Source organism: Anomaloglossus baeobatrachus, chromosome 1, assembly GCF_048569485.1.
Source record: "Anomaloglossus baeobatrachus isolate aAnoBae1 chromosome 1, aAnoBae1.hap1, whole genome shotgun sequence".
NCBI lineage: Eukaryota > Metazoa > Chordata > Amphibia > Anura > Aromobatidae > Anomaloglossus > Anomaloglossus baeobatrachus.
The window spans coordinates 87,324,744-87,350,444 of record NC_134353.1 but is presented as its reverse complement, the minus strand read 5'-3'; the positions used below and the strand labels follow the sequence as shown (position 1 = coordinate 87,350,444).

At 41.0% G+C, this 25,701-nt stretch overlaps 2 protein-coding genes across 10 annotated transcripts in view; both read left to right on the top strand.

The window, feature by feature from the left end:
• Window positions 1–2,845, top strand: part of PROM1 (prominin 1) — a 316,884-nt gene extending 314,039 nt beyond the window's left edge. For all 9 annotated transcript variants that reach the window (XR_012753972.1, XR_012753974.1, XR_012753970.1 and 6 more), the window contains one exon: window positions 2,329–2,845. The gene's annotated coding sequence lies outside the window, so the exon portion shown is untranslated. The remainder of the gene's footprint in view (window positions 1–2,328) is intronic.
• A 4,531-nt stretch (window positions 2,846–7,376) lies between these two features.
• FGFBP2 (fibroblast growth factor binding protein 2) lies at window positions 7,377–7,952 on the top strand. Its single transcript, XM_075333579.1, has one exon. The coding sequence runs from the start codon at window positions 7,377–7,379 to the stop codon at window positions 7,950–7,952; it is 576 nt and encodes a 191-aa protein (XP_075189694.1).
• The last annotated feature ends 17,749 nt before the right edge of the window (window positions 7,953–25,701 follow it).

Below are 25,701 nucleotides of genomic sequence, written 5' to 3'. Positions count from 1 at the left end.
CTGTGTAAGGGCTATTTGACTAAGAAGGAGAGTGATGGGGTGCTACGCCAGATGACCTGGTCTCCACAGTCACCAGACCTGAATCCAATCGAGATGGTTTGGGGTGAGCTGTACCGCAGAGTGAAGGCAAAAGGGCCAACAAGTGCTAAGCATCTCTGGGAACTCCTTCAACTCCTTCAAGACTGTTGGAAAACCATTTCCGGTGACTACCTCTTGAAGCTCATCAAGAGAATGCCAAGAGTGTGCAAAGCAGTAATCAAAGCAAAAGGAGGCTACTTTGAAGAACTTAGAATATAAGACATATTTTCAGTTGTTTCACACTTTCTAAGTATTTCATTCCACATGTTTTAATTCATAGTTTTGATGCCTTCAATGTGAATCTACAATTTTCAGAGCGCTGAAAGTAAAGAAAACTCTTTGAATGAAAAGGTATGTCCAAACTTTTGGTCTGTACTGTTATTTCACACAAAACCCTGAATATGGGCCAGACAAAATTGTTGGCACCGACAACTTAGTATTTGGTTGGACACCTTTTGGAGTTTTTCTATAACATCAACAAGCTTCTTACACCTCTCAAATGAAGTTTTTGACCACTCTGATTTTGCAAACTGCTCCAGGTCTCTCATATTTGAAGGCAGCTTCTCCAAACAGCAATTTTAAGATCTCTCCACAGATGTTCAATGGGATTAAGATTCGGACTCATTGCTCCCTCTTGAGAACTCCATCCATTTCTGGGTGCTTCTTGAAATATATTTGGGGTCCTTCTTCTGCTGGAAGAGCCATGACCTAGGACGCAAATCCAGCTGACCCTGGGACTACATTGGGACCCAAAATCCTTAAAATTATTTGGTAGTCTTCAGATTTCATAATGTCTTGCATAGAGTCAAGGCACCCAGTGCCAGAAGCAGCAAAACAACCACAGACATCTTTGAAGCTCCACCATATTTGATGTAGGCACTGTTCTTTTATGTGCCTCATACATTTTTCGGTAAACAGTAGAATGATGTAGTTTACCAAAAACCTTGATCTTGATCTCATCTACCCACAAGACACTTTCCCAGAAGGATTTTGGCTTACTCATGTACAGTATATTTTGGAAAATTGCAATCTAACTTTTTTATGTCTGTGTCAGCAGTGGGGTCATCCTTGGTCTCCTGCCATAGTATTTGATTTCATTCAAATTTGGTTGTATATTTTGCACTGATATTGGTGCACCATGAACCTGCAGGACAGCTTGAATTGCTTTGGAACTTGATTGGGACTGCTTATCCACTATCCGGTCTATCCTGCGTTGCAACCTTTCATCATTTTTTTCTCTGCCATCCCCGTCCAAGGAGATTAGCTATAGTACCATGGGTTGTAAACTTCTTGATTATGTTGCGCACTGTGGACAAAGGAACATCAAGATCTCTGGAGATGAACTTGTAACCTTGAGACTATTGATATTTTTCAACAATATTGGTTTTCAAGACCTCAAGACAGTTCTTATCTTCTCTTTCTGTTCTCCTTGCTTATTTCCCAAAGGAGCATTGCACCTATAAGTCTCCTCAGTGCTTACATGCCCAATTGGTGTGTTAATCTCCGCAAGGAGAAAAGTTTTCCCCTCAGACCCCATCTTAGCTTTTCATACAGCCAGATCAGATCTCATTCTTTGCACTGATGAGGAGCAATCACACCGAAACACCATGTCTGCAAATTAAGGATCTGATCTGGCATAAATCCTAAGTCATGTGAAAAGGCTTGTTAAAGAGTTACTTTTGGCTTTTAGGATTGCTACTTCCAATAAGTGGCACCAGAGTTAGTTTACTTCCTCCCTGAAGAAACAATTTCCATGTTTACTGTGGCATACACAGACACAATGCAAAGATTGAGTCAACGTCTCCCCTTTTTATATGGTTTCAGGTATGATTTTCATATTGCCCACACTTGTTACTAGGCACAGGTGAGTTTGAATGAGCATCACATGCTTGAAACAAAGTTGTTTACCCACAATTTTGAAAAGGTGCCCACAATTTTGTCCGGTCTATTTTTTTTTTGTGTTAAATCATATCCAATCTGCTTCTTTTCCCCAGTTTTTTGTGTTATTCCAAAGTAAACAAATATGTGTATATCAAAACATGTAAATGCAATAATTTTATTGGAGAAATATATCATTTTCTGGAACAATTTCAAGAGTGCCAACACTTTTGGCCATGACTGTAGACTAGTGATCCTTATTGTATTTGTTAATGTTATGTGATTTATTTTTTTTTAAAGTCCTAAAGCTCTAGTTGGTCCTTTCGGACTATTAGCTGTTGTAACCTAATATAAGTTCTGCTTTTTTCATAGGTGCGGCATCATACACTGAGATCAGACAACTCCTGTCTCCGCATAGTGTAAGCTTTTGTAATATGTAAGACATGACTGCCTGACAGGCCACAATAAGTCTTCATGGATTTTCTTCAAAAAGTTCATTTTCAAGAAGAACAATTATATGTTGGAATGTAGAGAGACTCCTACAAATGACAAATTTGTGGCACTTCTTTTAATTATATGTAAATCTGTCACTGCCAAGAGGTCCAGTAATGCTACGCTTAGCAGAACCATGGGGTTAAGAGAAAGTGTTTACACTAGTAATTTTTGTATGACAATCTTTTGTATTTATACTCAGTATTTATTATGGTATTTTAGTTACATGTTCTGTTAAAAAAAAAAGAAAAAATAAGGAAAAAAACCTGAGTAATCGCGTACCATTTCAGTTTGTAAATCTTCACTTGTACGGTCAGTAAAAGTCAACATTGTTTAATAACATTCTGTGTTGTGTAGTCATTTTCTGTAGCCGATGTAATGAGCAGCTCGTGTTCTCATCTTTTTCACTGAATTTATGCTTTTGTGAATAAACCTGTCATTTTCTAGAACTCATATCAGTGGTAAAGTTATTGACTAGGTTAATGTTGATTCAGAGAAGGAAAGATCTGCAGTTGGTTACAGCTGCGCCTGACCATGAAGAAGCCGTGCCAGAATGGCTGAAAGTCGGAGGCTGCTGGGAGAAATAAAAGTTAATTTCCTCCAGGTAGCCGGACTTCCTCCAGGTAGCCGGAGATTATTAACCTGCATATTCATCCATATCTGCAGGTTTATTAGTGGTTTTTGACACAACAGTGTTAGCACCAAAAAATGTATTTTCTAAATACCAATCCCCACACCCCAACCACTTTTTTAATTGCTGTATTAAACATTACCCTACACTTCTTGCTATCTAGTGTCACACTGTACTCTAAGATGTACAATAGCAGTACAGCGCAGTAATGTGGCACTGAGAGGATTCCTGAAACTACCTGAGAAGCTAGTTAGCTGGAAGCCACTAGGGGGCGTTAGAGTGGAGAAAACATATGAGCAGAGAATTCCCTAGCAGAGGTAATGCTAGTCAAGTCCACCAGATGGCAGTAGAATCGTCAGAAAGCCATGTCACAACATGAGGTCTTGTAAATACACAGGGGCAAAGTCTAAACATAGTCAGAGGGAAGCAAACAGTCAGTAGCCGGGAAATCAGAACTGAGAAGCGAGGGAGAATGGGAAGACAAGAACAGAATCAAGGTAAACAGATAAGGAACGAACAGGAAGACAGACGAGCAGGGAGCTGAAGGGAGACAGCGGGAGAGGTACTGACAAGATGGAAACAGAGAACAGAGAAGGTTAACAACAGGTCAGGTGAACACGGAGGTCAGGCAGGGGGCAGAGCAGACAAGAGGTCACTCACAAGCAGAACACAGCAGAGCCAGAAATATCACTGGCATAGTCCCAGAGAAACAGTGCCCTAATAAAGCAGCCTAACCTCCAGAACGAGGCAGGAAGGATTAACCCCTAACGTGACCTGTATCAGAAGTGAAACTAAAAAAAAGGCAGCTGAGCCAGGAGTAAATCATGACATCTAGCTTATCAGAAAATGTTGTTGTTTTTTACTGCACTTCTTGTGACATGTCGTGAGAGGAGTTCCAAATGTGACCTCACAGGAGGCTGGGGCTGCACTCACTCCCACAACATTTATCACCTCTTCTAGAACAAGGCATCATCAGGGGTTGGTGCTGCAGTTTCTTACTCTTTTGTTGCATCGCATGCTCTCTGCAGATATCCCACATCCATGTTGATAGATGCTGTGGGAGATATGAGTGCAGCACTGGCACTCTGCTTCTTTGTCTGCCACTGGAGCTGCTTCTATCTGTGAAAGTCATTTTAGGGAGCCGAGATGGAAGCAGTCAGTGACACCAGCGCCGCACCACAGCTTTCAGCTCTGCTTTTAAAACATTCATCATTAGGGCGTGGCGCTGGCGTCACTGACTGCTTCTACCACTGCCCTAATGAAGTATCGGTTCTAGCGATGCAATAACACAGAAGAGGTCAATGCAGTTGAGATTCACAAATAAGATTTATTACACAAATGGGAGTATGGCACAACACAGAAGAATCAATTCAACATATCTCAGGATAAACAGGTTGCACAAAAAGGATAGAGCAACACTGAACATCTATTTACTGAAAAGCTTGTAATGAAATAACCAAGCTATATCTTCCTTTTGAACTAGTCAATAATGGTTAGAAATGCCTTATTAAACAAATAAACTCTGAGTTTTGATTTATGCAGAAGTTTCACAAACTGACCCGCTAGAAATTGAGCATGATAATATTGTCTATCTTACATACATCACTACTTACCACACAGCTAAGCAGGAAGCAATGGCCCATCTCACTCGGATCGGCCATGGGAGTTGGTTTTCTCACTTCAGGACTTGACCTCGTAGACTGGGACTGGGGTCTTGACCAGTGACATCTGGTCTTCTCAGCATGACCATGCAGTCTGGTCTTCGGATTTTCACCGGTGATGTTGGGTATTGGATCAGGAAGTCCAGGTTCAGAAGACACTACTAGTGGCTGCTTAGGGTATCAGGAAACCCATCTGCTTTCTGAACAGAGCGGTGAGCATTACGCACTTCTGCCCGCACGTCTGCTTCCTTCTTCGATTTGGCACCAACTCTGCATTTCTTCTAATGGTCAGAACTTTTATATTTTGCTACTGTGCTACAGCTATCATCCGACCTGGTGTCTTCATGAAACTCTTTTTCCTAGGCAATAGCTCTTTTATTCATTGGTTCTAATTTCTTTGGCTAGCAGAGGGCAATGTTTTTTCGGCCCTACTAGGACTGATTGGATGCACAGACACGGGAAATAGATTGGAAGAAAAAAAAACAACCTACATTTAGGGATTAGCTAGATAGGAGTAAGTAGGGTTTTGTATAATAAAGCAAATTACAAAAGTGGTTAGAGTGTAAAGAAATACATTTTTAAATACATTTTAGGTGCTGCACCACCCCTTTTAAAGGGAATCTGTCAGCAGGTTTTTTCTACCTCATCTGAAAGAAGCATAATGTAGGCACAAAGAGATCCTGAATCCAATGATATATCACTTAGATTACTGGCTGCAGCAGATCTGACACAATCAGAACTTTTAGATTTAGCATGTAGCAAAGCTGAAAGAACTGTCCCTGCCCACACCAGGTTTCTCTATAGAGATTGACACCACACTGTCCAAGTACAATTACTTCAGGGTGCATGATGGACTTTGTAGTGTTTTGAGCAATGATAAGAGTCCTCATAAACAACAGATCGGACCTTGACAAGACAGGCATTCCTAAATTTTCTGTGTTAACCCTTGCAGCATGCTGACTTCAGCTTACATAGCAAAAACGTGCTGATAGTTTCCCTTTAAGGACTTATTCAATGCACCAAATGAAAAACAATCTCCCAATCTCCTCAGTATGAAGGAAGCAGTAGTAAGACCACAATAGCAGAATGGGTACATTATCCTTGGTGACTTTTTAATATAAGTACAATCTCTATTGTCTTATGATTTATCGCATGTTACTCAGAACTCAGCAAAAGAGGGATCTTAGGTAATATTAAATGAGACTCTTATACGAGAACTGTCTGTGTGTATTTGATTGTTCTTTAATACTATATAATTCTGATGTTGATCTACCTGATGAATTAATAGGTTGATATCACGGATATGACATGGTAAACCAGAGTGAGGACACCTACACTGGCCATCAGACTAAGGGCCCTAAACAGTCCCTTATTCCAGAGGTAGGCTCGATGGTAGCCAGGTCTGGACCGCCGGCGTAACTCTAACTCCTGAGCAGCCCTGGTGTAACACCCCTGGAGAGGGTTGGTACAGGAGTAAAGAATCTCACAAATACCAACAGACAGGAGAAAACCAAGGCTCAAACTCACTGCAAGCACACACAGGGTAAAAGACAATATGTGCTCAGGGAGAAACAAAGTACAGAGAGAAAATAAACAAACAATAAGGATATTTCTGCAGCACACCAAATTGCATACAACAGTTCACCAACAAGTGGGTCATCACACACAAAGTCCGATTAACCTGGAGCAGAGCTAGAGCTATCTTTGGCATCTGAGGCTAGGCTCCACCATTTTTTTTATATGGCGGAGGCGGCTGTGATAGGACATCAGCAGCCTGTGACCCCAGCAGCGATTCCCCAGCCAGCAGGAATTAACTCCTGCTAAACCGAGGACCAGGAGCACTAAACAGTCAATTGCCATCTCTGGCTGAGCAACTAATGAGCATCAGGTTGCCTGTCAGACTCTGCAATGTGAATAGCGTCTGGAGTCACCATGACACCTAGTGAGTGAGGGGCAGAATACCAGACAAGTTGACAATCACAACATGGAGATTTACAGGCATAAACAAAAGAGATCACACAATGCAGTATTAGAAATAAACACAGTATCATCCCCAAGCATAAGCCTGCAGCTGTTGTATACTCCAACGGTTTAATTATATACACTTGTAACTGTGGACTAATACTAAATTCTGTTTTGTGCTACTAATTGTTTTAGACCACGTTGCATATTATCTTTTTTGTTGTTACTAATTTATTTTTACTTTCAACCTACTCCAAAAAAGGTGATATCATGTGAAATACATTCAAATTATTACTATTTTTTTACTATATTTTAAGAAACACTGTTACTACAACTACCCGAACCAAAAATTATTTTTACATTGTAATAAATGACAAAATCAGAATCTGTAATTTGTAAAATGACACTTTCACCACTTGACTATTTACAGAATTTGACAAGACGTGTCTTGTTCCCGATCTCTGAGATCACACTGGGTCATTAAACATTGCTTTGAGCTATACATTACAGGCACATTCTTTGCGTGGACAAGCTTCTCTTTTTCCCAGAAAGCGTTACACTTTCTGATCCAGACATTAGTGTTCCATTATCGCTCACACTGAGCACAGCTGCTCCACTGAAGCATCGACCCATCGTCTCCGAAGCATAGGATCTTCCAAACTGAATTTCTGGCCATGAAGTGTGGCACGGTGATAATCACTATGGCCATGGTCTGGGTGGGAACTTTAGCCCAACAGCCTGGTACAGAAGAAAAAATTCCTTTTCAAACTAGAAACAGAGATGCTTGTATCATGACCATCAGTGGTCAAGAAGAGATAAGAGTAAGAATTGAATGCAAAAATCAGGGCAAGAATATTTTATGTGAATTTGCCTCCAAACCAAAGAATTGCCGAGCATTCAACAAAGACCAAAAGAGATTTTGGAACCAGCTTAGCCAAGATTTAAGAAAGGGTGGAAATCCATGTGAGCCCCAAACGTTCAAGCACAGCATGTGCCCAAGGGCTCCTACGGCTTCGCAATTCAGGCAAGTAGACCCTCGCAACCAACAGTCTGATACCTCCAAATCTGAGAAGAAACCACCACCAGCAAAGAAACCAACAACCAAAAAACCTCCAGTTACCAGGAGACCAGACCCTCCCAAACCTAAACAAATGGAAGATCAAAATCCCAAAGCCGTGAAGATGGCAAAAGATCACTGCTCATGGTTCTTCCAGACATTCTGCTCCTATATCATAGAGATATTCGTATAAACTAAAGGTAACCTCAACATTTATTGTTTAATACTGTATCAAAGGATCATGATTTATGGATAACATTTATAATTGATCTGCATTTGATCATGGCTTGTGCTGTTTTTATGAATGACCAGAAACATTTTTATATTTGAACATAATAGTTAGATGGTTATTATTTTATTTATATTTTAGGTTATTAAAGTTTTTTATGTCACTTATGTAAAAATAGATCTTCACTAAATTACCTTTTTCACAAATCTTCTTTAGAAATATTAAGATATTGAGGGAGACAAAAAGTGCAGATAGGGTCTTTCCTGAGTAGAATAGTGGATACGAAGGGATCAGGAAGGCTCACCTGTAGTCGTTGTGAAAGTCACAATCGCTATACAAAACATGTCCCAATGGCCACTGCAGCTACCTGGTGGAAGATGATAGGAGCAAATCAAGGACAGAGTAAACACCGCGCTGCCGTTGAAGAAAACTCAAGACCAAATAGATAGGAATCGCGATCTTTGTCTACGCGTTTCAGAGATTATTCTCCTTCTTCAGGACCAAATATCATGATTCCTATCTATTTGGTCTTGGGTTTTCTTCAAAGGTTAGCGCGGCGTTTAACCCTTTCCTTAATCTGCACCTTTCACCTTTAGAAAAATTGGAATTTGTATTGCATAATACAAAAAAAACAAAACATTGTACTTTTTCCACTATTGCCCAAGGTTATTCTGATGAGTGACACACCCTAGTCACTGCGTTGAGCTACTGGATGGAGATATAGCAGAAAAAGTTTTTTTCCAGCATCACATCTAAAATTGTTTAAAATTTAATTTTTATTTCATAAAATTAAAACCAACACAAGATTGGATGGACATCCATGAATTATAAAACATCTTACGCGTTTTGAGCCTGAAAAAGTCTCTTAATCTTAGACCAAGATTATGAGCCCTTTTCAGGCTCGAAACGCATAAGACGTTGTTTTATAATGCATAGATGCACATCCAACCTTGTGTTGGTTTTAACTTTATAAAACAAAAATTTAATTTTAAACTATTTTGGACGTGATGCTGGAAGAAAACTTTCTGGTGGATCTTGTCTTTATGAACACGGAGCTGACCTCCTTGCACCGTCCTCTGGAAAAGGGACCCAGGTGATGCAATTAACAGGTGAACTGAAGAATCATTTGTATTTACTACTGGATGGAGATATACAGTGCTGGCCAAAAGTATTGGCACCCCTGCAATTCTGTCAGATAATACTCAGTTTCTTCCTGAAAATGATTGCAATCACAAATTCTTTGTTATTATTATCTTCATTTATTTTGCTTGCAATGAAAAAGCACAAAAGAAAATGAAACAAAAATCAAATCATTGATAATTTCACACAAAACGCCAAAAATGGGCCAGACAAAAGTATTGGCACCCTTAGCCTAATACTTGGTTGCACAACCTTTAGCCAAAATAACTGCGAACAACCGCTTCCGGTAATCATCAATGAGTTTCTTACAATGCTATGCTGGAATTTTAGACCATTCTTCTTTGGCAAACTGCTCCAGGTCCCTGAGATTTGAAGGGTGCCTTCTCCAAACTGCCATTCTGAGATATCTCCACAGGTGTTCTATGTGATTCAGGTCTGGACTCATTGCTGGCCACTTTAGTAGTCTCCAGTGCTTTCTATCAAAGTATTTTCTATTGCTTTTTGAAGTGTGTATTGGGTCATTGTCCTGCTGGAAGACCCATGACCTCTGAGGACGACCCAGCTTTCTCACACTGGGCCCTACATTATGCTGCAAAAATTGTTGGTAGTCTTCAGACTTCATAATGCCATGCACACGGTCAAGCAGTCCAGTGCCAGAGGCAGCAAAGCAACCCCAAAACATCAGGGAACCTCCGCCATGTTTGACTGTAGGGATCGTGTTCTTTTCTTTGAATGCCTCTTTTTTTTTCCTGTAAACTCTATGTTGATGGCTTTTCCCAAAAAGCTCTACTTTTGTCTCATCTGACCAGAGAACATCCTTCCAAAACGTTTTAGGCTTTCTCAGGTAAGTTTTGGCAAACTCCAGCCTGGCTTTTTTATGTCTCAGGGTAAGAAGTGGGGTCTTCCAGGGTATCTTACCATACAGTCCCTTTTCATTCAGACGCCGACGGATAGTACGGGTTGACACTGTTGCACCCTCGGACTGCAGGGCAGCTTGAACTTGTTTGGATATTAGTCGAGGTTCTTTATCCACCATCCGCACAATCTTGCGTTGAAATCTCTCGTCAATTTTTCTTTTCCTTCCACATCTAGGGAGGTTAGCCACAGTGCCATGGGCTTTAAACTTTTTGATGACACTGCGTACCGTAGACACAGGAACTTTCAGGTCTTTGGAGATAGACTTGTAGCCTTGAGATTGCTCATGCTTCCTCACAATTTGGATTCTCAAGTCCTCAGACAGTTCTTTGGTCTTCTTTCTTTTCTCCATGCTCAATGTGGTACACACAAGGACACAGGACAGAGGTTGAGTCAACTTTAATCCATGTCAACTGGCTGCAAGTGTGATTTAGTTATTGCCAACACCTGTTAGGTGCCACAGGTAAGTTACACGTGCTGTTAATTACATAAATTAGTGAAACATCACATGATTTTTCGAACAGTGCCAATACTTTTGTCCATCCCCTTTTTTATGTTTGGTGTGGAATTATATCCAATTTGGCTTTATGACAATTTTTTTTTAAGACAAATTAAATGAATATAATAATATCAAAGGATTTGTGATTGCAATCATTTTCAAGAAGAAACTGAGTATTATCTGACAGAATTGCAGGGGTGCCAATACTTTTGGCCAACACTGTAATATCTTTTCTTCCATTAGTATTATTTTATTGTGCCTTTCCTTGATAGCCTTGACAAGTGGCAGCTATCACTGTCAGGGTTGTTGGTTAGCAGAACAGCCTTAATGATGGCCAGTTACTTGAGTGATCATTAGAGGTTAAATAATTAGTACAAGCTGAGTCAGGGTTGAGTATTATAATAGCTTTAATGCTGTTATATACCTGTAGAGTTGGACAGATCAATTTGCAGGACTCCGGACCATCAGCCTGGTCAGTAGTCTCTGGCTACTGGGTGGGAGGTTTGCATATCTCTTACATTCTGGATCACTGGCTCGGCTTTTGACTAGCCGGGTTGTCGCAACATCATCATTATAGTTGCAAGAAGCACAAAATATATCATGACAACCCAACTGATTAAACGTCGTGCTGGGGATCCCAGAAGGTGTGAGATTAACAGAAATCTCAGTCTTGCGGTCACAGTGCACTGTACCGACTATGGACTAGACTGATCTGCCCATCTCGGCTGTTAAGCAAATCTAGTTCCCAAGAATCGGTGCAATTCTCAATCTTGGTACAACACATCAGCTCCCAATGGACCCAATTTATACTACACAGAAATTACAATTTAAAAAAGTATTAGAGAATACTTGCCCTAATATCATTATGGTTTTTTTTCTACATAAAAGGCGCCCAGGAACGCTCCGCATACTGTTCTATATCGAACCCAACAATTACCGTAAATATTATGAAGTAACATCCAATGCTCCCTCTATTAGTGATTGTAGGGATTGAAAATCTTATGTGCTAAAGGTTGGAGAATTTGGAGTTCTGTTTGAAACCCTTATAAAGATTTATAGTATAAAATAATTAGCCATGATCCTTGGAGTGTGGACATCGACACTAAGGGTAGGTATACGCATAGGCATCGTATCTGCTGCCCAAAGTTTGCAGTGACATCTTTGTAGGTTCAAACCAGTGCAGATTTTATTCCAGAAATGCTGTGAATTTACATTGCAAAGTGCAAAATCAGCAAATTGACATGACGTGAATTTCAAATCTACAGTGTAAATTGGGTGATGTTGCAGATGGGAAGATAGACAGAAAATCCATTGTGTATGCACCCTATGTCTACACACCCATATCATGTCCACCGCCATTAACTTGAGAACGGCGGCAGCTATAGGCATAGAAGTGGTGTCTAGGTATAGTAAAGTAGCCATGCGCTATGCAATGAAACCACCTATAGCTCCACCTGGTGGAAAACAACGGAGTTAGCATTTTCATCTCGAAAACAGAACGAGATAGAGAAAAAAAGTGAATTACAAAGTTATAGGGAATCATAAATTCGAATTGACACCTTGCATACAGAAATGCTATGATTAGAATGTGTAAAACTCACAAGGCTGAGGACAAGAAGCGATACCTCATGGAGACCTTCCTACAAGTCACTGGGTATGGTGGCTGCGTGGAGTGGCCTCCACACTCACCTGACCTGACCCCATTGGACTTTCTGTGAGGTCACATCAAACAGCAGGTGTATGCGACCCCTCCACCAACATTGCAGGACCTACGACAACGTATCGCAGATGCTTGTGCAAACGTGTCACCTACCATATTGCACAATGTGCAGCAAGATACAGTATGCTGTCCAGAGTCCAGATGTGCATTGCAGCTGAAGGGGGCCACTTTGAGCATCAAACTTAAATGAGCGCCATATGCGTGACCAGCATTCAATGTTTTGGGGGGGTCATGGGTTTCATATCATAGCATTTCTGTATGCATGGTGTCGATTCGTATTGAATTGATGATGCCCTGCAATTTATTAATTCACTTTTTTCTCTCTCTTGTTTCGTTTTCGAGATAAAAATGTTAACTCCGTTGTTTTCCACCAGGTGGCGCTATAGGTGGTTTCATTGTGTAGTGCATGGCTACTTTACTATACCTAGACACCACTTCTATTCCTATAGCTGCCGCCGTTTTCAAGTTAATGGCGGTGGACAGGATATGGGTGGACACACTGTATATACCCTAAGGCTCCTAGACTTTTCAGATTTTAGAAAACTGGATTTTCCCTAAGTGGTATATCATTAAATACTTCAAAAGGTATTTAATTTCTTACATAATAATGAAGTTCTTTGATCAGTCTGTGATTCATGGACAAATGAAATGGTGACCTCGGTGACATAGATCCTCATACTAATGCCTCCTAAGGGTATGTGCGCATGTATTCCGTTACAGAAATTTCTGCACCATTTCTGTATCTCTTGGCAGGAAAACCGCAGCTCAAAAACACACCTTTTTCCCCGCTTTTTTACATTTGTTTTTCATTGCTTTCAATGGTGAAAAACGCAGAAAGAATTAACATGCTGCAGATTATTTTCTGAACCAAATTTGCAAGAAAAAAAGTCAACATGTGCACAAAGCTTCAGGTTTCTCATTAACTTGCTGGTTTTCATTACATTGTGTGGTGATTACGCTCGAAAAATGCCTAAAAAAATCACTCAAAAGCTGCTTAAAAACTCATTCTATTCCTTTATTTTGTGAAACCATTTTGCTGTTCCTATATTCTGTATTTTGAGAATTTTTCTTATACTTCTAGACTTAAAAAATCCCTAATAGGGAAAAACAAAGTGCCTGTGAAAAAATGCTAAATGCGTGAAAAACTTTAAAAACTAATTCAGGAAACAAAAAAACTCCCCAAAGGAAGTGCATTTCCTGAAGCTGTTTCCATTAGAAAACTCGCCATTTTTGAAAACCTCAAAAAACCTAATAGATAAACAAAAAATGTTCAACTTGATGAATATTGTCTTTTCTTAACCTTTTTGCCTAAAGCGGGCTTTACACGCTACAAGATTGCTACAGCGATCTCGTTGGGGTCACGGAATTGGTGACGCACATCCGGCCGCTGTGGCGATCTCGTTGTGTGTGACTCCTAGGAGCGATTTTGGATCGTTGCAAAAACGTCCAAAATCGCTCCTTGCTGACATGGGAGTCCATTCTCAAATATCGCTGCTGTCGCGTAGGCGAAGTTGATCCTCGTCCCTGCGGCAGCACACATCGCTACGTGTGACGCCGCAGGAACGAGGAACCTCTCCTTACCTGCCACATGCCAGCAATGAGGAAGGAAGGAGGTGGGCGGGATGTTCGTCCCGCTCATCTCCGCCCCTCCGCTATGATTGGCCGGCCGCTTAGTGACGTCGCGGTGACGCCGCTGTGATGCCGAACGTACCTCCCCCTTGAGAGAGGGATTGTTCGGCAGTCACAGCGACAACGGCAACCAGGTAAGTGCGTGTGACGCTGCCGTAGCGATAATGTTCGCTGCGGCAGCGATCACCAAATATCGGCATAACAATAGGGGCGGGTGCTATCACGCTCGCCATCGCTAGCATCGGCTAGCAATGTCGCAGCGTGTAAAGCCCACTTAAGAATAACCTCACACAGCAGGCCACCTGATAGGTCTGGGTTTTAGAGCCAATTCAGTCCTCAGTTTTCTCCGAAAAGTTCTATTTGTGTATTTCACAGATAACACTCGCACTTATGATGGTTTATGAGGTAGCTCACATAACCGATTTTTTTCCACAAAGTTGTCACGCTAGGTACGGGGAAACGGCAAAAGTGAAGGGAAACCCTATGTGTAGGGAAGGAGGAAATGGTGACCCCTGACTAAACCTACTGCTGGTCCCTCACCACCCTAGATAGGTTCCGCACCTATGTGCCGAGCCAGATACCTGACCCCAGGTATCCTCAGTGCTCAGCCCTAAATAGGGAACGGGTGGGATGAGGTCTTCATCAACCCCACTAAACACTATAGAAGACACAAGGAGAACACACAGGAGAAAAGCATAAACTGCTTATCATTAGATAACTCAGGTAGAAGTTGAGCAACGTTTTCAGCAATGATACCACAAGGGACTACAAGCCACCTGCTTGCAACCAAAGCTAGAATGAACTGAAAAATATCACCAGCACCAGTCCAAGGAAGGAAGGGGCATTTAAGCAGAAAGAGAATACTGATGATCATCAGCTGGGTAGAACACGAGCTCCTGCTGAGTCCAAATGGGGGAGAGATGAATCCAGCAGGAAAGCTACCTATACCAATGAATACTGAGAGCAGGAACAATAGAAAGTCAGGGAGCATTCTGCGCAGCCAGACGCTGTGACCTCCTATAGCCAGAAACCACATGACGGTCTGTCACCTGTGACACGCCAGTGACAAAAGTAGCCCGAAGAAAAACATGTCCGATATTGATCTGAGTGTCGGATCAAATGCACCATCGTAAATCTATGGGTCCTTAAAAAAAGGGCAGAACTGGGATGCCATCTGTGTGCTGTTTTTTACAGACTGTTTGATAGAAGAGGCTTGAGAAATATTCATCTTTTTTTTTTTGCATCAGAGAAAAACTGATAAAACTCTGACGAAACTCGAAGCATTTTTTGTGTCCAAAAAAACCAATCACTAATGTGTGAAGGAGGGCTAAGAAAGAGTGTCGGGTCATTTACTAAAGTGGACCCAACCCATCATTACTACATCAGTAGATGCAGATTCATCATCACTAGGTGATAAAAAATGGTCCCAAGGGGGTTTCTGAATCAAAATCTACCAAAATAGGATGTATTTAATATAAGACTTTTAATATGTGAAAGCGAAGCATGAAATGGACCCATGAAAAAGTATTTAGGAGACAATGTGTCAACTGTTTTATCGGTTTGCACTTGTCCAATTTATATAATGTGTGACCGACCTTTTAAGAGGATAGTGGGCTACCTAACCCTTGGGCCCCAGTGCTGCTGTCTAGGTTGCATCAATTTTATGTCGGCTGTTAATGCAATACACTATATGCATATCCACATGCTGCCTACACCTGAATATGCATTTTCAACACACTTGGGCTTTGGTTTTATATCCTTAGGCCTAAGCCACACGGCGAGAAAATCGGTGTGAGTGGAGTGTGATAAAACATCGCATTCCACTCGGACCAATTCTAGCCTGTGTGTCAGCGCACATGAGCGATTATTTTCTCAGCCCTAATCGGACTGAGAAAACAATCGCAGCATGCTGTGAGTGTAATGCGAGATTCTTTTCTCTCGCACCCATTCAAGTGAATGGGGTGAGAGAAAAATCGCACTGCACTCCCAGTACACCGGTGTACTGCACGTGCAGAGCGAGAATCGCAATAGCCGGCTATGGAGGAGAGAAGGAGATAAATCCCTCCCCTCCTCCGTGCTGGCCCGCCCCTCCGCAGCGCTGGCCCACCCCTCCTCCGAGCCGGCCCGCCCCCTGCAGCTGAGGTCCGCTCGCACGGTCGGAACGCAGTCGCAGGGACACTAGTATGACACTCGGCTCCTGCTGTGCTGCCAGCACGAGCCAAGTGTCATGCGAGTATCGCAGTAGTGCCCCGTGTGGCCCCAGCCTTATTATGAAAATCTGTAATGGCATCATGATATCAGAGGTGGGTCATATGGTATGGGACTGAGATCTGTGCCCCGCAGCCTCTTTCCGTGTACACAAAAGTGCAATCTAGAATAATGGATCTGTCAACAGAAGAATGCAGATATTGTGTAGGTCATATTATCTATTCTAAACAATAAACTAAATTAAATATGTAAACAGGAAAAAGTTGCATTTTATATTTTAAAATAACAACTAAAAAATTGTGCGTGTCACCAATTTTATAAGTAAATATATTTCTAAAGGGGCTATTGACACAAATTTCTTATTAGATGTCCATACCAACCCATCCTATCTACATAGGCAAATAAATCAAACCATAGATGTCCATACATTTAGGGATGTGTAATAATGACAGATGACACAGGGAAGGAGTATTACACATGCTTCAGGTTATGATTAAGGGCGTCAAGCCAGAAACCCGTTAATGTCTTCTGTACACTGTCTGATTATGCACAAATAAATCACCGTTAGCACTCAGCTGGATCAACTCTTCTGTTTATTACACATGCTTACTGAAATGTATTTAATACTTCGTACAAAAGTCTTTGGAAGAATGGACCACAATCACACCTGAGCAATGCATGCCACTAGTTTCTTCATACAGGAGATTCTTCAAATCCTGAAGCTTATATGAATGCTGAGCTTTAGTTTCTTCCATACAATTCTATAGGATTTTGGTCTGATGATTAAAGAATATACATCTGGAAGTCCAATGGCGTGAACAAGGTGCAAAACTCAAAAACATAACTATACAATAAGGTAAAGAGTTGCACACTAGTCACAATGTATAGGGGAATAATGAAAAGCAAAACTGCTATGGGAATACTAGACTGAAAAATACAATGGACTATCTGAAAAATTTGAAAATGGAATATGCATAACTGCTATGAATAAGAATACAAGAGATGTTTAGCCATTGTATTGATCAATGCAAAAGAGCCCCAAAACCAAACGCCAAGGTAATCTCTATTTTTGGGGTCCCTAACTTATGTGTAACCTCACCTGCAGTTAAAAAAAGCTTGCTTTTTATTTGGTCAGATGATCAGCTCGGCCATTCTAGAAGCTTTATTTTTTTTCTCTGAAACCAATTGAGAGTTTCCTTGGCTGTGGGTTTAGAATCATTGTGCTGCTGAAATGTCCACCCTCGTTTAATATTCATTATCTTGATAGATTACAGCAGATTTTTATCAAGACTGTCTCTGTACATTTGTCCATTTATCCTTCCTTTAAGTATACACTGACAAGAAAAAGGGTAACTATTTTGAACTTTTGACTTTCAGGCTCCATATACCAACATTCACTACATTTTTGAACATGAGACTATCTTCTTTTTATAGACAATCATTGTGTCTATCTCATACAAAAAATTTGACTTGCAACTATTTAGTTTGAGGGGCTGCTGATAAGTCTTTTGCTTTGTGATTTTTTTTGTTCTATGGCAACAAATGTTACATAACATGAAAGCCTTAGGTGTCTAATATTTGTTTTCAAAATTCTGTGTTTGTTGCTTATGGCAACAGTGTTCTATGCACGCGGGAAAACAAAATGGTGAAGTCTAATGTGATATTCACAGCAACTGAGAGCAGAGGAGGGATAAAATTCTTGTTTCTGCAAGGACAGTCCAGAAAGTATATTCAAGTGATATGTCGCAGACATTGGGGGATCAATGCCCTTCATATTCCACAGTTAAGAACTGGGTTGCAACATTTTAAACGGGCCACTTCAGCCCCAATGATGAGGAACGTCCTGGATGACTGAGAGTGGTTGTTGTGCTGGAGATCGTCGATGCTGAGCACGACCTCATACTGGAGAATTGACGAATTTCAGCTAAAGCAATAGCAGACATCATGGGTATTTCTCGTGAACGTGTTTGTGTAATTATCCATGAACATTTGGACATGAGGAAGCGATCTGCAAAGTGGGGACCCAATTATTTGACAACAGATCAGAGACGAATGCGAGTGAAAACTTCCCTCCCGGTCCATTTGTCAGTGTTTCCAAACTGATTAAAAGTTCCAGGATCGACTGGTCACTATGGATGAGACCTGGATTTATTTGTATGACCCTGAAAACAAGAAGCAGTCAAAAGAGTGAAGGCACAGGGGTTCTCCTCATCCAAAGAAGTTCATGGTGTAAAAATCAGCCACTAAGGTGATGGAGCCTGTATTCTGGGATATAGACGGTGTGCTGCTAGTGGACTACCTTAAAAAGGGTTCCACCATATATGCAAGGTATTACATTGAACTTTTGGACCAATTGAAGGCAGCTCTGGAGGCTAAAAGGTGCGGCAAGCTGTCCAAAGGAATCTTGTTGCTACAAGACAATGCCTCCGCTCACACTGCACAAGTGACCACGGCAAACTGGCAGAGCTGGGTTTCCAGTTGGTTGACCACCCACATTATTCACCAGATCTAGCTCTGTCGGACTATCATCTGTTTCCAAATGTGAAGAAACACCTCAAGGGTACCAAATTTCACACCATTTCTGATGCCATGGCTGCTACGGGTGCCTGGTTTGAGGCACAACCGAAATAATTTCTTTCTGAATAAAGCCAAACACTTAACAGCAGCCCCTCATATATGATTAGTTATTTCTTGTAATGTCACTACATTGTTACTGTTTTTCTCCTGGTGAGTGGAAAAATCTTTTTCTTCCTGTATACTGCAAATTACAACCTGTTCTCACATTCCCCAATCGCGCAGAGTGTTACTAGGTTTACTTCTAAGTGAAAGGTCACTGGTTCAAATCGAGGAGCAGTCATGAACAAGCTTTCCCAAGAAAAGACAAACAGCATCATCCAGCTCATCGACAGCGGTCTATCAGCCAAGAAAATTGCCAAACAGCATCACGCGAGTGCCATGACAATTGGCAGAATACAAAATGAAGTCCATCCATTTAAAAGGCAAGAGGTGGACGTCAAGGCAAATTATCGGCGTCAACAAGTTGGCTCATCACAAGGTTTATAGGTTTTAGAACGACAAACTCGCTCGTATGCTTCATAATAGAGAGATCACAGACATCCATGCAAGCACCATGTAATGCACGTTACACAAGTCTAGAATGGTGGCCTGAAAAAAGGTGACGAAGCCTCGACTTCAATATCATCATGAAAAGTATCTGCTAGAGTTTGCAAGAGAGTAGGAAAAGTGGACAGTAGAAGATTGGAAATGAGAGATTTAGTGCGATGAGCTGAAAGTCAATAAACTAAGGTCTGATGTGTGCAAATGGGTCTGGATGAGTAAAGAGAAAAAGGGGCTAACAGATAGAGAAACTGAAGGAAGTTCGGTGGAGGAAGCCTGATGATATGGGTTTGTTTCACAGCCAAAATCGATTCCTCACCAGGATCAATGATGGCCTCAATGCTGAACTATATATAAGTATCCTACAATACAAATTACTTCGTACACTCGAGTGCTATGGTTTTGAAAAAGACGGTATAGTGTTCTACCAGGACAACGACCCGAAGCATACAATGAGCTTTGAGAAGAAATGGTTAAATGACAATGAAATAGAGGTGAATTAAAAGCTGTATACATACCCAAATAAGTCGACGAGGTAAACACCAACATTGGGAACGTGTAGAAGAGACCTAGGATCAGATTTCGGCCAAGACATGCTTCATTCTGATAGACAGCATGCCGAGAAGGATTCAGGCAGTCTTGAAAGCCTAAGGTGGATTTAGGAATTGCTAACAAAATAATAAAAATGTAGATTTTTAGAAGCAAAATGGTAACAATGCAGTGACATTACAAGATTCTGCATAACTAATCATATGCTAAAGAGTTGCAACTCATATTTATGTATGAGATAGCCAAGAGTCTATAAAATGAAAGTAGTCTCATATTCAAAGCTGTAGTGGATGGTGAGCTGTAAAGCCTGAAAGTCAAAGGTTCAAAAGCATTGCTACCTTTTTGCTTGCCAGTGTATGAAGTTTACCAGCGCCGTATTCTGAAAAACATCCCCACACCATGATGTTCCCACCTCCAAACTTCACTGTTAGTATGGTGTTTTGCGGGTGCTATGCATTGCTTTTTTGTTTCAAAACTTGGCATCCAAAGATGTTTTTTGGTCTTATCTGGCCAGACTATATTCTCCAAGTAAACCATCAATTGAAAAACCAGATCCATTATAATACATAAATATTCAAATATATTTATATTTGACCATGATCCCAACTCATGACAATTTTCCTTACAAATGACCACTGGTCACTGTTGAACGTATCGGGTCTACAGATTAGACAACTACATATATGTAGGAAAGGTTATATAACAAATCGTATTTATATTCATTGTAATTGAGAACACACAGTTAATCAGACAGTGTCAATTAAAATCATGTGCAAAGAAGTGCATAAAAGCTAACCAGGGCAGTGTGGTCAATTATACAATCTAAATCTAAATTTTATGGCTGGGCAGGTATGCAGAGTTGTCACATTACAATTGATATAGCAGTATCACAAAATAACCTGATCACAATATAGGTGTACAATACATTTGTACAAAGCTCTTGTGTGTATACTCCATAGTACATCATATCCATAAATGCAATGGGGGTAAGGGTTAATTCACCCAAGTGAGTAATCCATATGGTTAAATACCATGCTACAAAGTTATACAATCATGGGAATCAAGATAGCAGATTTGACCTTGCTTATATATATAATCTGTAATACATCATATCCACAATTGCAGTAGGGGTAAGGGTTAATTTACCCAAGCAAGTAATCCACGGTTAAATACCATGCTACAGATTTGTACAATCACAGGGATCAAGATAGCAGATTTAAACCCAATTTCATAGAGCAGGTGATCTGACCTGTGCTGTGCAACTGCAGTGATCCCACTGTCAATGTTATAGTTACATAGTTACATATAAAGAAATATCTGGGCTGAGTGAATCCACTAATAGCCCATTAATCATTGGGATCAATACAATAATCATCACAAGCCAGTGATCACCATGCATATGTTACCAGAGCATACCGACCCGCTGTTGCCATAAGTGTCACGACCACACTGCCTTGCACTCCAACGCGTTTCGCCGCAGGCTTCGTCCAGGGGGTGCAGGGACAGTGAGGAAGGCACTATTTATGGACCAAAACTATACTGCACCTGTGTATGGCGGTGCACGCCATCCGGTCTCCCCATCGCCCACAGTGGCGCCCGGCGTCCCGGAAGTCACACCGCACATGCGCGCAGTGTGCAGATCCGATAGGACGCCAGGAGGCACAGGGGGAGAGGAGGTGACGCGGGCGGCGCGCGTACACATAGTGCAGCTGTGGCAAACATTTTAAAGATGGGCAAAGGTAAGGGCAGACTGTTTATACAGTTAGGTCCAGAAATATTTGGACAGTGACACAAGTTTTGTTATTTTAGCTGTTTACAAAAACATGTTCAGAAATACAATTATATATATAATATGGGCTGAAAGTGCACACTCCCAGCTGCAATATGAGAGTTTTCACATCCAAATCGGAGAAAGGGTTTAGGAATCATAGCTCTGTAATGCATAGCCTCCTCTTTTTCAAGGGACCAAAAGTAATTGGACAAGGGACTCTAAGGGCTGCAATTAACTCTGAAGGCGTCTCCCTCGTTAACCTGTAATCAATGAAGTAGTTAAAAGGTCTGGGGTTGATTACAGGTGTGTGGTTTTGCATTTGGAAGCTGTTGCTGTGACCAGACAACATGCGGTCTAAGGAACTCTCAATTGAGGTGAAGCAGAACATCCTGAGGCTGAAAAAAAGAAAAAATCCATCAGAGAGATAGCAGACATGCTTGGAGTAGCAAAATCAACAGTCGGGTACATTGTGAGAAAAAAGGAATTGACTGGTGAGCTTGGGAACTCAAAAAGGCCTGGACGTCCACGGATGACAACAATGGTGGATGATCGCCACATACTTTCTTTGGTGAAGAAGAACCCGTTCACAACATCGACTGAAGTCCAGAACACTCTCAGTGAAGTAGGTGTATCTGTCTCTAAGTCAACAGTAAAGAGAAGACTCCATGAAAGTAAATACAAAGGGTTCACATGTAGATGCAAACCATTCATCAATTCCAAAAATAGACAGGCCAGAGTTAAATTTGCTGAAAAACACCTCATGAAGCCAGCTCAGTTCTGGAAAAGTATTCTATGGACAGATAAGACAAAGATCAACCTGTACCAGAATGATGGGAAGAAAAAAGTTTGGAGAAGAAAGGGAACGGCACATGATCCAAGGCACACCACATCCTCTGTAAAACATGGTGGAGGCAACGTGATGGCATGGGCATGCATGGCTTTCAATGGCACTGGGTCACTTGTGTTTATTGATGACATAACAGCAGACAAGAGTAGCCGGATGAATTCTGAAGTGTACCGGGATATACTTTCAGCCCAGATTCAGCCAAATGCCGCAAAGTTGATCGGACGGCGCTTCATAGTACAGCTGGACAATGACCCCAAGCATACAGCCAAAGCTACCCGGGAGTTCATGAGTGCAAAAAAGTGGAACATTCTGCAATGGCCAAGTCAATCACCAGATCTTAACCCAATTGAGCATGCATTTCACTTGCTCAAATCCAGACTTAAGACGGAAAGACCCACAAACAAGCAAGACCTGAAGGCTGCGGCTGTAAAGGCCTGGCAAAGCATTAAGAAGGAGGAAACCCAGCGTTTGGTGATGTCCATGGGTTCCAGACTTAAGGCAGTGATTGCCTCCAAAGGATTCGCAACAAAATATTGAAAATAAAAATATTTTGTTTGGGTTTGGTTTATTTGTCCAATTACTTTTGACCTCCTAAAATGTGGAGTGTTTGTAAAGAAATGTGTACAATTCCTACAATTTCTATCAGATATTTTTGTTCAAACCTTCAAATTAAACGTTACAATCTGCACTTGAATTCTGTTGTAGAGGTTTCATTTCAAATCCAATGTGGTGGCATGCAGAGCCCAACTCGCGAAAATTGTGTCACTGTCCAAATATTTCTGGAGCTAACTGTAAGTATGCAAAATACCATAAAGTCAGTTTTAAACATAACAGCAGCTTGTTTTAACCAGAAACAGCGATGTCACTATGGTTGTGACTTTAATACATAAATAAGCCTACTGATTTTATAACATGCTGCACACATAGTGCAACTGTAGCAGACATATTAGATGTTGGCAAAAATAAGGGCAGACCGTTTATAAACATACAAAATAGATATTGAATCAACTTTAAACATACAAAAACTGTTTATTTTAGACACAAATAGTGGCATCACTGTTATTGTTATTGTCATACACTAACAAGCCTGATATTTTTATAGCATGCTGCCAGATTATATAATAATTCAAAGCTGGTATTATCTGGTCCAATGATGTTGTCCAGATTCAATTGACAGATTTGGTGCCAATCAACATTGCCCTGTTGAATAAAACATAACAATTACGACATACATTTAAAATACAGTGATAAGGATAGGTCAAAAACCCATGCGTTAATGCGAGAACTACAAGAAGGGTCTGAAACTGATTATATCATTCAACTCTTTAGGTTTAACTGTGTCCAAAAGGGTGATCCACTTTGCCTCTTTTTGAGCAAGGATATTTTTGTAGTTTCCACCTCTGGCCCCTAAGTAGATTTTATTAATCCCCCTGAATTTAAGGAGTCTCCAGTTGTTACCATGGAATTCTCGGAAATGCTTAGGAATATTCTTCAGAGCCTCCACTTCTTCTTGGCTAGTGGCCTTGATGGCGTTTTTGATGTCTCTGATATGCTCCTTTATTATATTCTCCAAGTATGTGACAAGCTTGTGTAAATGTTGTTGAGCAAACTTTAAATGTACTTGAACATACTTTTTGTTCAGCAATGGAGTTATGAGTGATACGTGTGCAAACAGGCCATGCAGGTTGAGTGTATTACTTATTGTTTTCCTTGAAACAATTGTGCCTGTTGATTACAGGTCTTTCCACATGTAGTCCTTGGACAACTCTTCTGATAATTCTTTTCCCCCTCTGTCTGAAACCTGCTTGTAGCCTGTTTATGGTGAAATTATGAGCTTTCCACTTCTTGATTACGGCCCCAACAGAGCTCACTGGAACCTTCAGTAGTTTAGAATTTCGTCTGTAACCAATGCAATTAGTATGATTTGTAATAGAAAGGTTTCAAAGGTCTTGAGACAGCTCACTGGTTTTAACCATCATGAGAGGTTTCTTGTGTGGAGCCTTGATAGCCATCAGTTGAACTAGCTGATATTATTATTCACTAAGTGGCAGGATTGCTTTCTAATACTGATACATTTCAGATAGTGTTATGACTTTCCATGGCTTTTTGCATTTCTCCTTTTTCATGTGTTCAATATTTTTTCCCTTTGTAATTTCTCATACATAGAAAACCACCTCTTTGAAATGATCCCCCTCTCCTTATACAGACTAAACATTCTTTCACAGAGTAGAAGACCATATATATTTTGCCTATATACAAAAACATGCATAGTAATTCAAACCAATGAAGGGGAGACCGTTTTACCAATTTTTCTAGTGGTAAAATCAACTGGACTTGTTTGGAAATCTTGAAAATGTTTCACCACTGGTCCAAATTGATTCTTTAGTCCAACTGAAAGGATGGAAAATCTCTTTTAAATATTGTGACAATGCAAAGAAAATTAGTACATGAGATTCTCATCTTCTGGATTAGATGTTTGACATAATCAGAATTAGGTTTTATACTGACTGCATAAAGTTTTACATGTTTCACACATAAAAAATAAGTATATCCTCTACAAAATAATAGAATAAATTCTCAGCAGTGTGATTGATCACAAATATATGGTGCACAGCATCGCTCTATGACCCTGGGACTACTGCCCAGCCCCTCAAACACAACATCATAGTGTTTATCATCTTCATGATGACTCCCAAAACTAATGGCATTGTGGATGAAACTTTCTTAAGCTTATATCCCGCTGTCTTTTAATAGCTGGCCAACTCAAAACTTGGATGGGTGGAAGGTTAGCCTGCTCTTATTTCCAGCGGAGCCTGCTCTTATTTCCAGCGGAGCCTGCTCTTATTTCCAGGGGAGCCTGCTCTTATTTCCAGTGGAGCCTGCTCTTATTTCCAGTGGAGCCTGCTCTTATTTCCAGCGGAGCCTGCTCTTATTTCCAGGGGAGCCTGCTCTTATTTCCAGGGGAGCCTGCTCTTATTTCCAGCGGAGCCTGCTCTTATTTCCAGGGGAGCCTGCTCTTATTTCCAGCGGAGCCTGCTCTTATTTCCAGTGGAGCCTGCTCTTATTTCCAGCGGAGCCTGCTCTTATTTCCAGGGGAGCCTGCTCTTATTTCCAGCGGAGCCTGCTCTTATTTCCAGGGGAGCCTGCTCTTATTTCCAGGGGAGCCTGCTCTTATTTCCAGGGGAGCCTGCTCTTATTTCCAGGGGAGCCTGCTCTTATTTCCAGGGGAGCCTGCTCTTATTTCCAGGGGAGCCTGCTCTTATTTCCAGGGGAGCCTGCTCTTATTTCTAGCGGAGCCTGCTCTTATTTGCAGGGGAG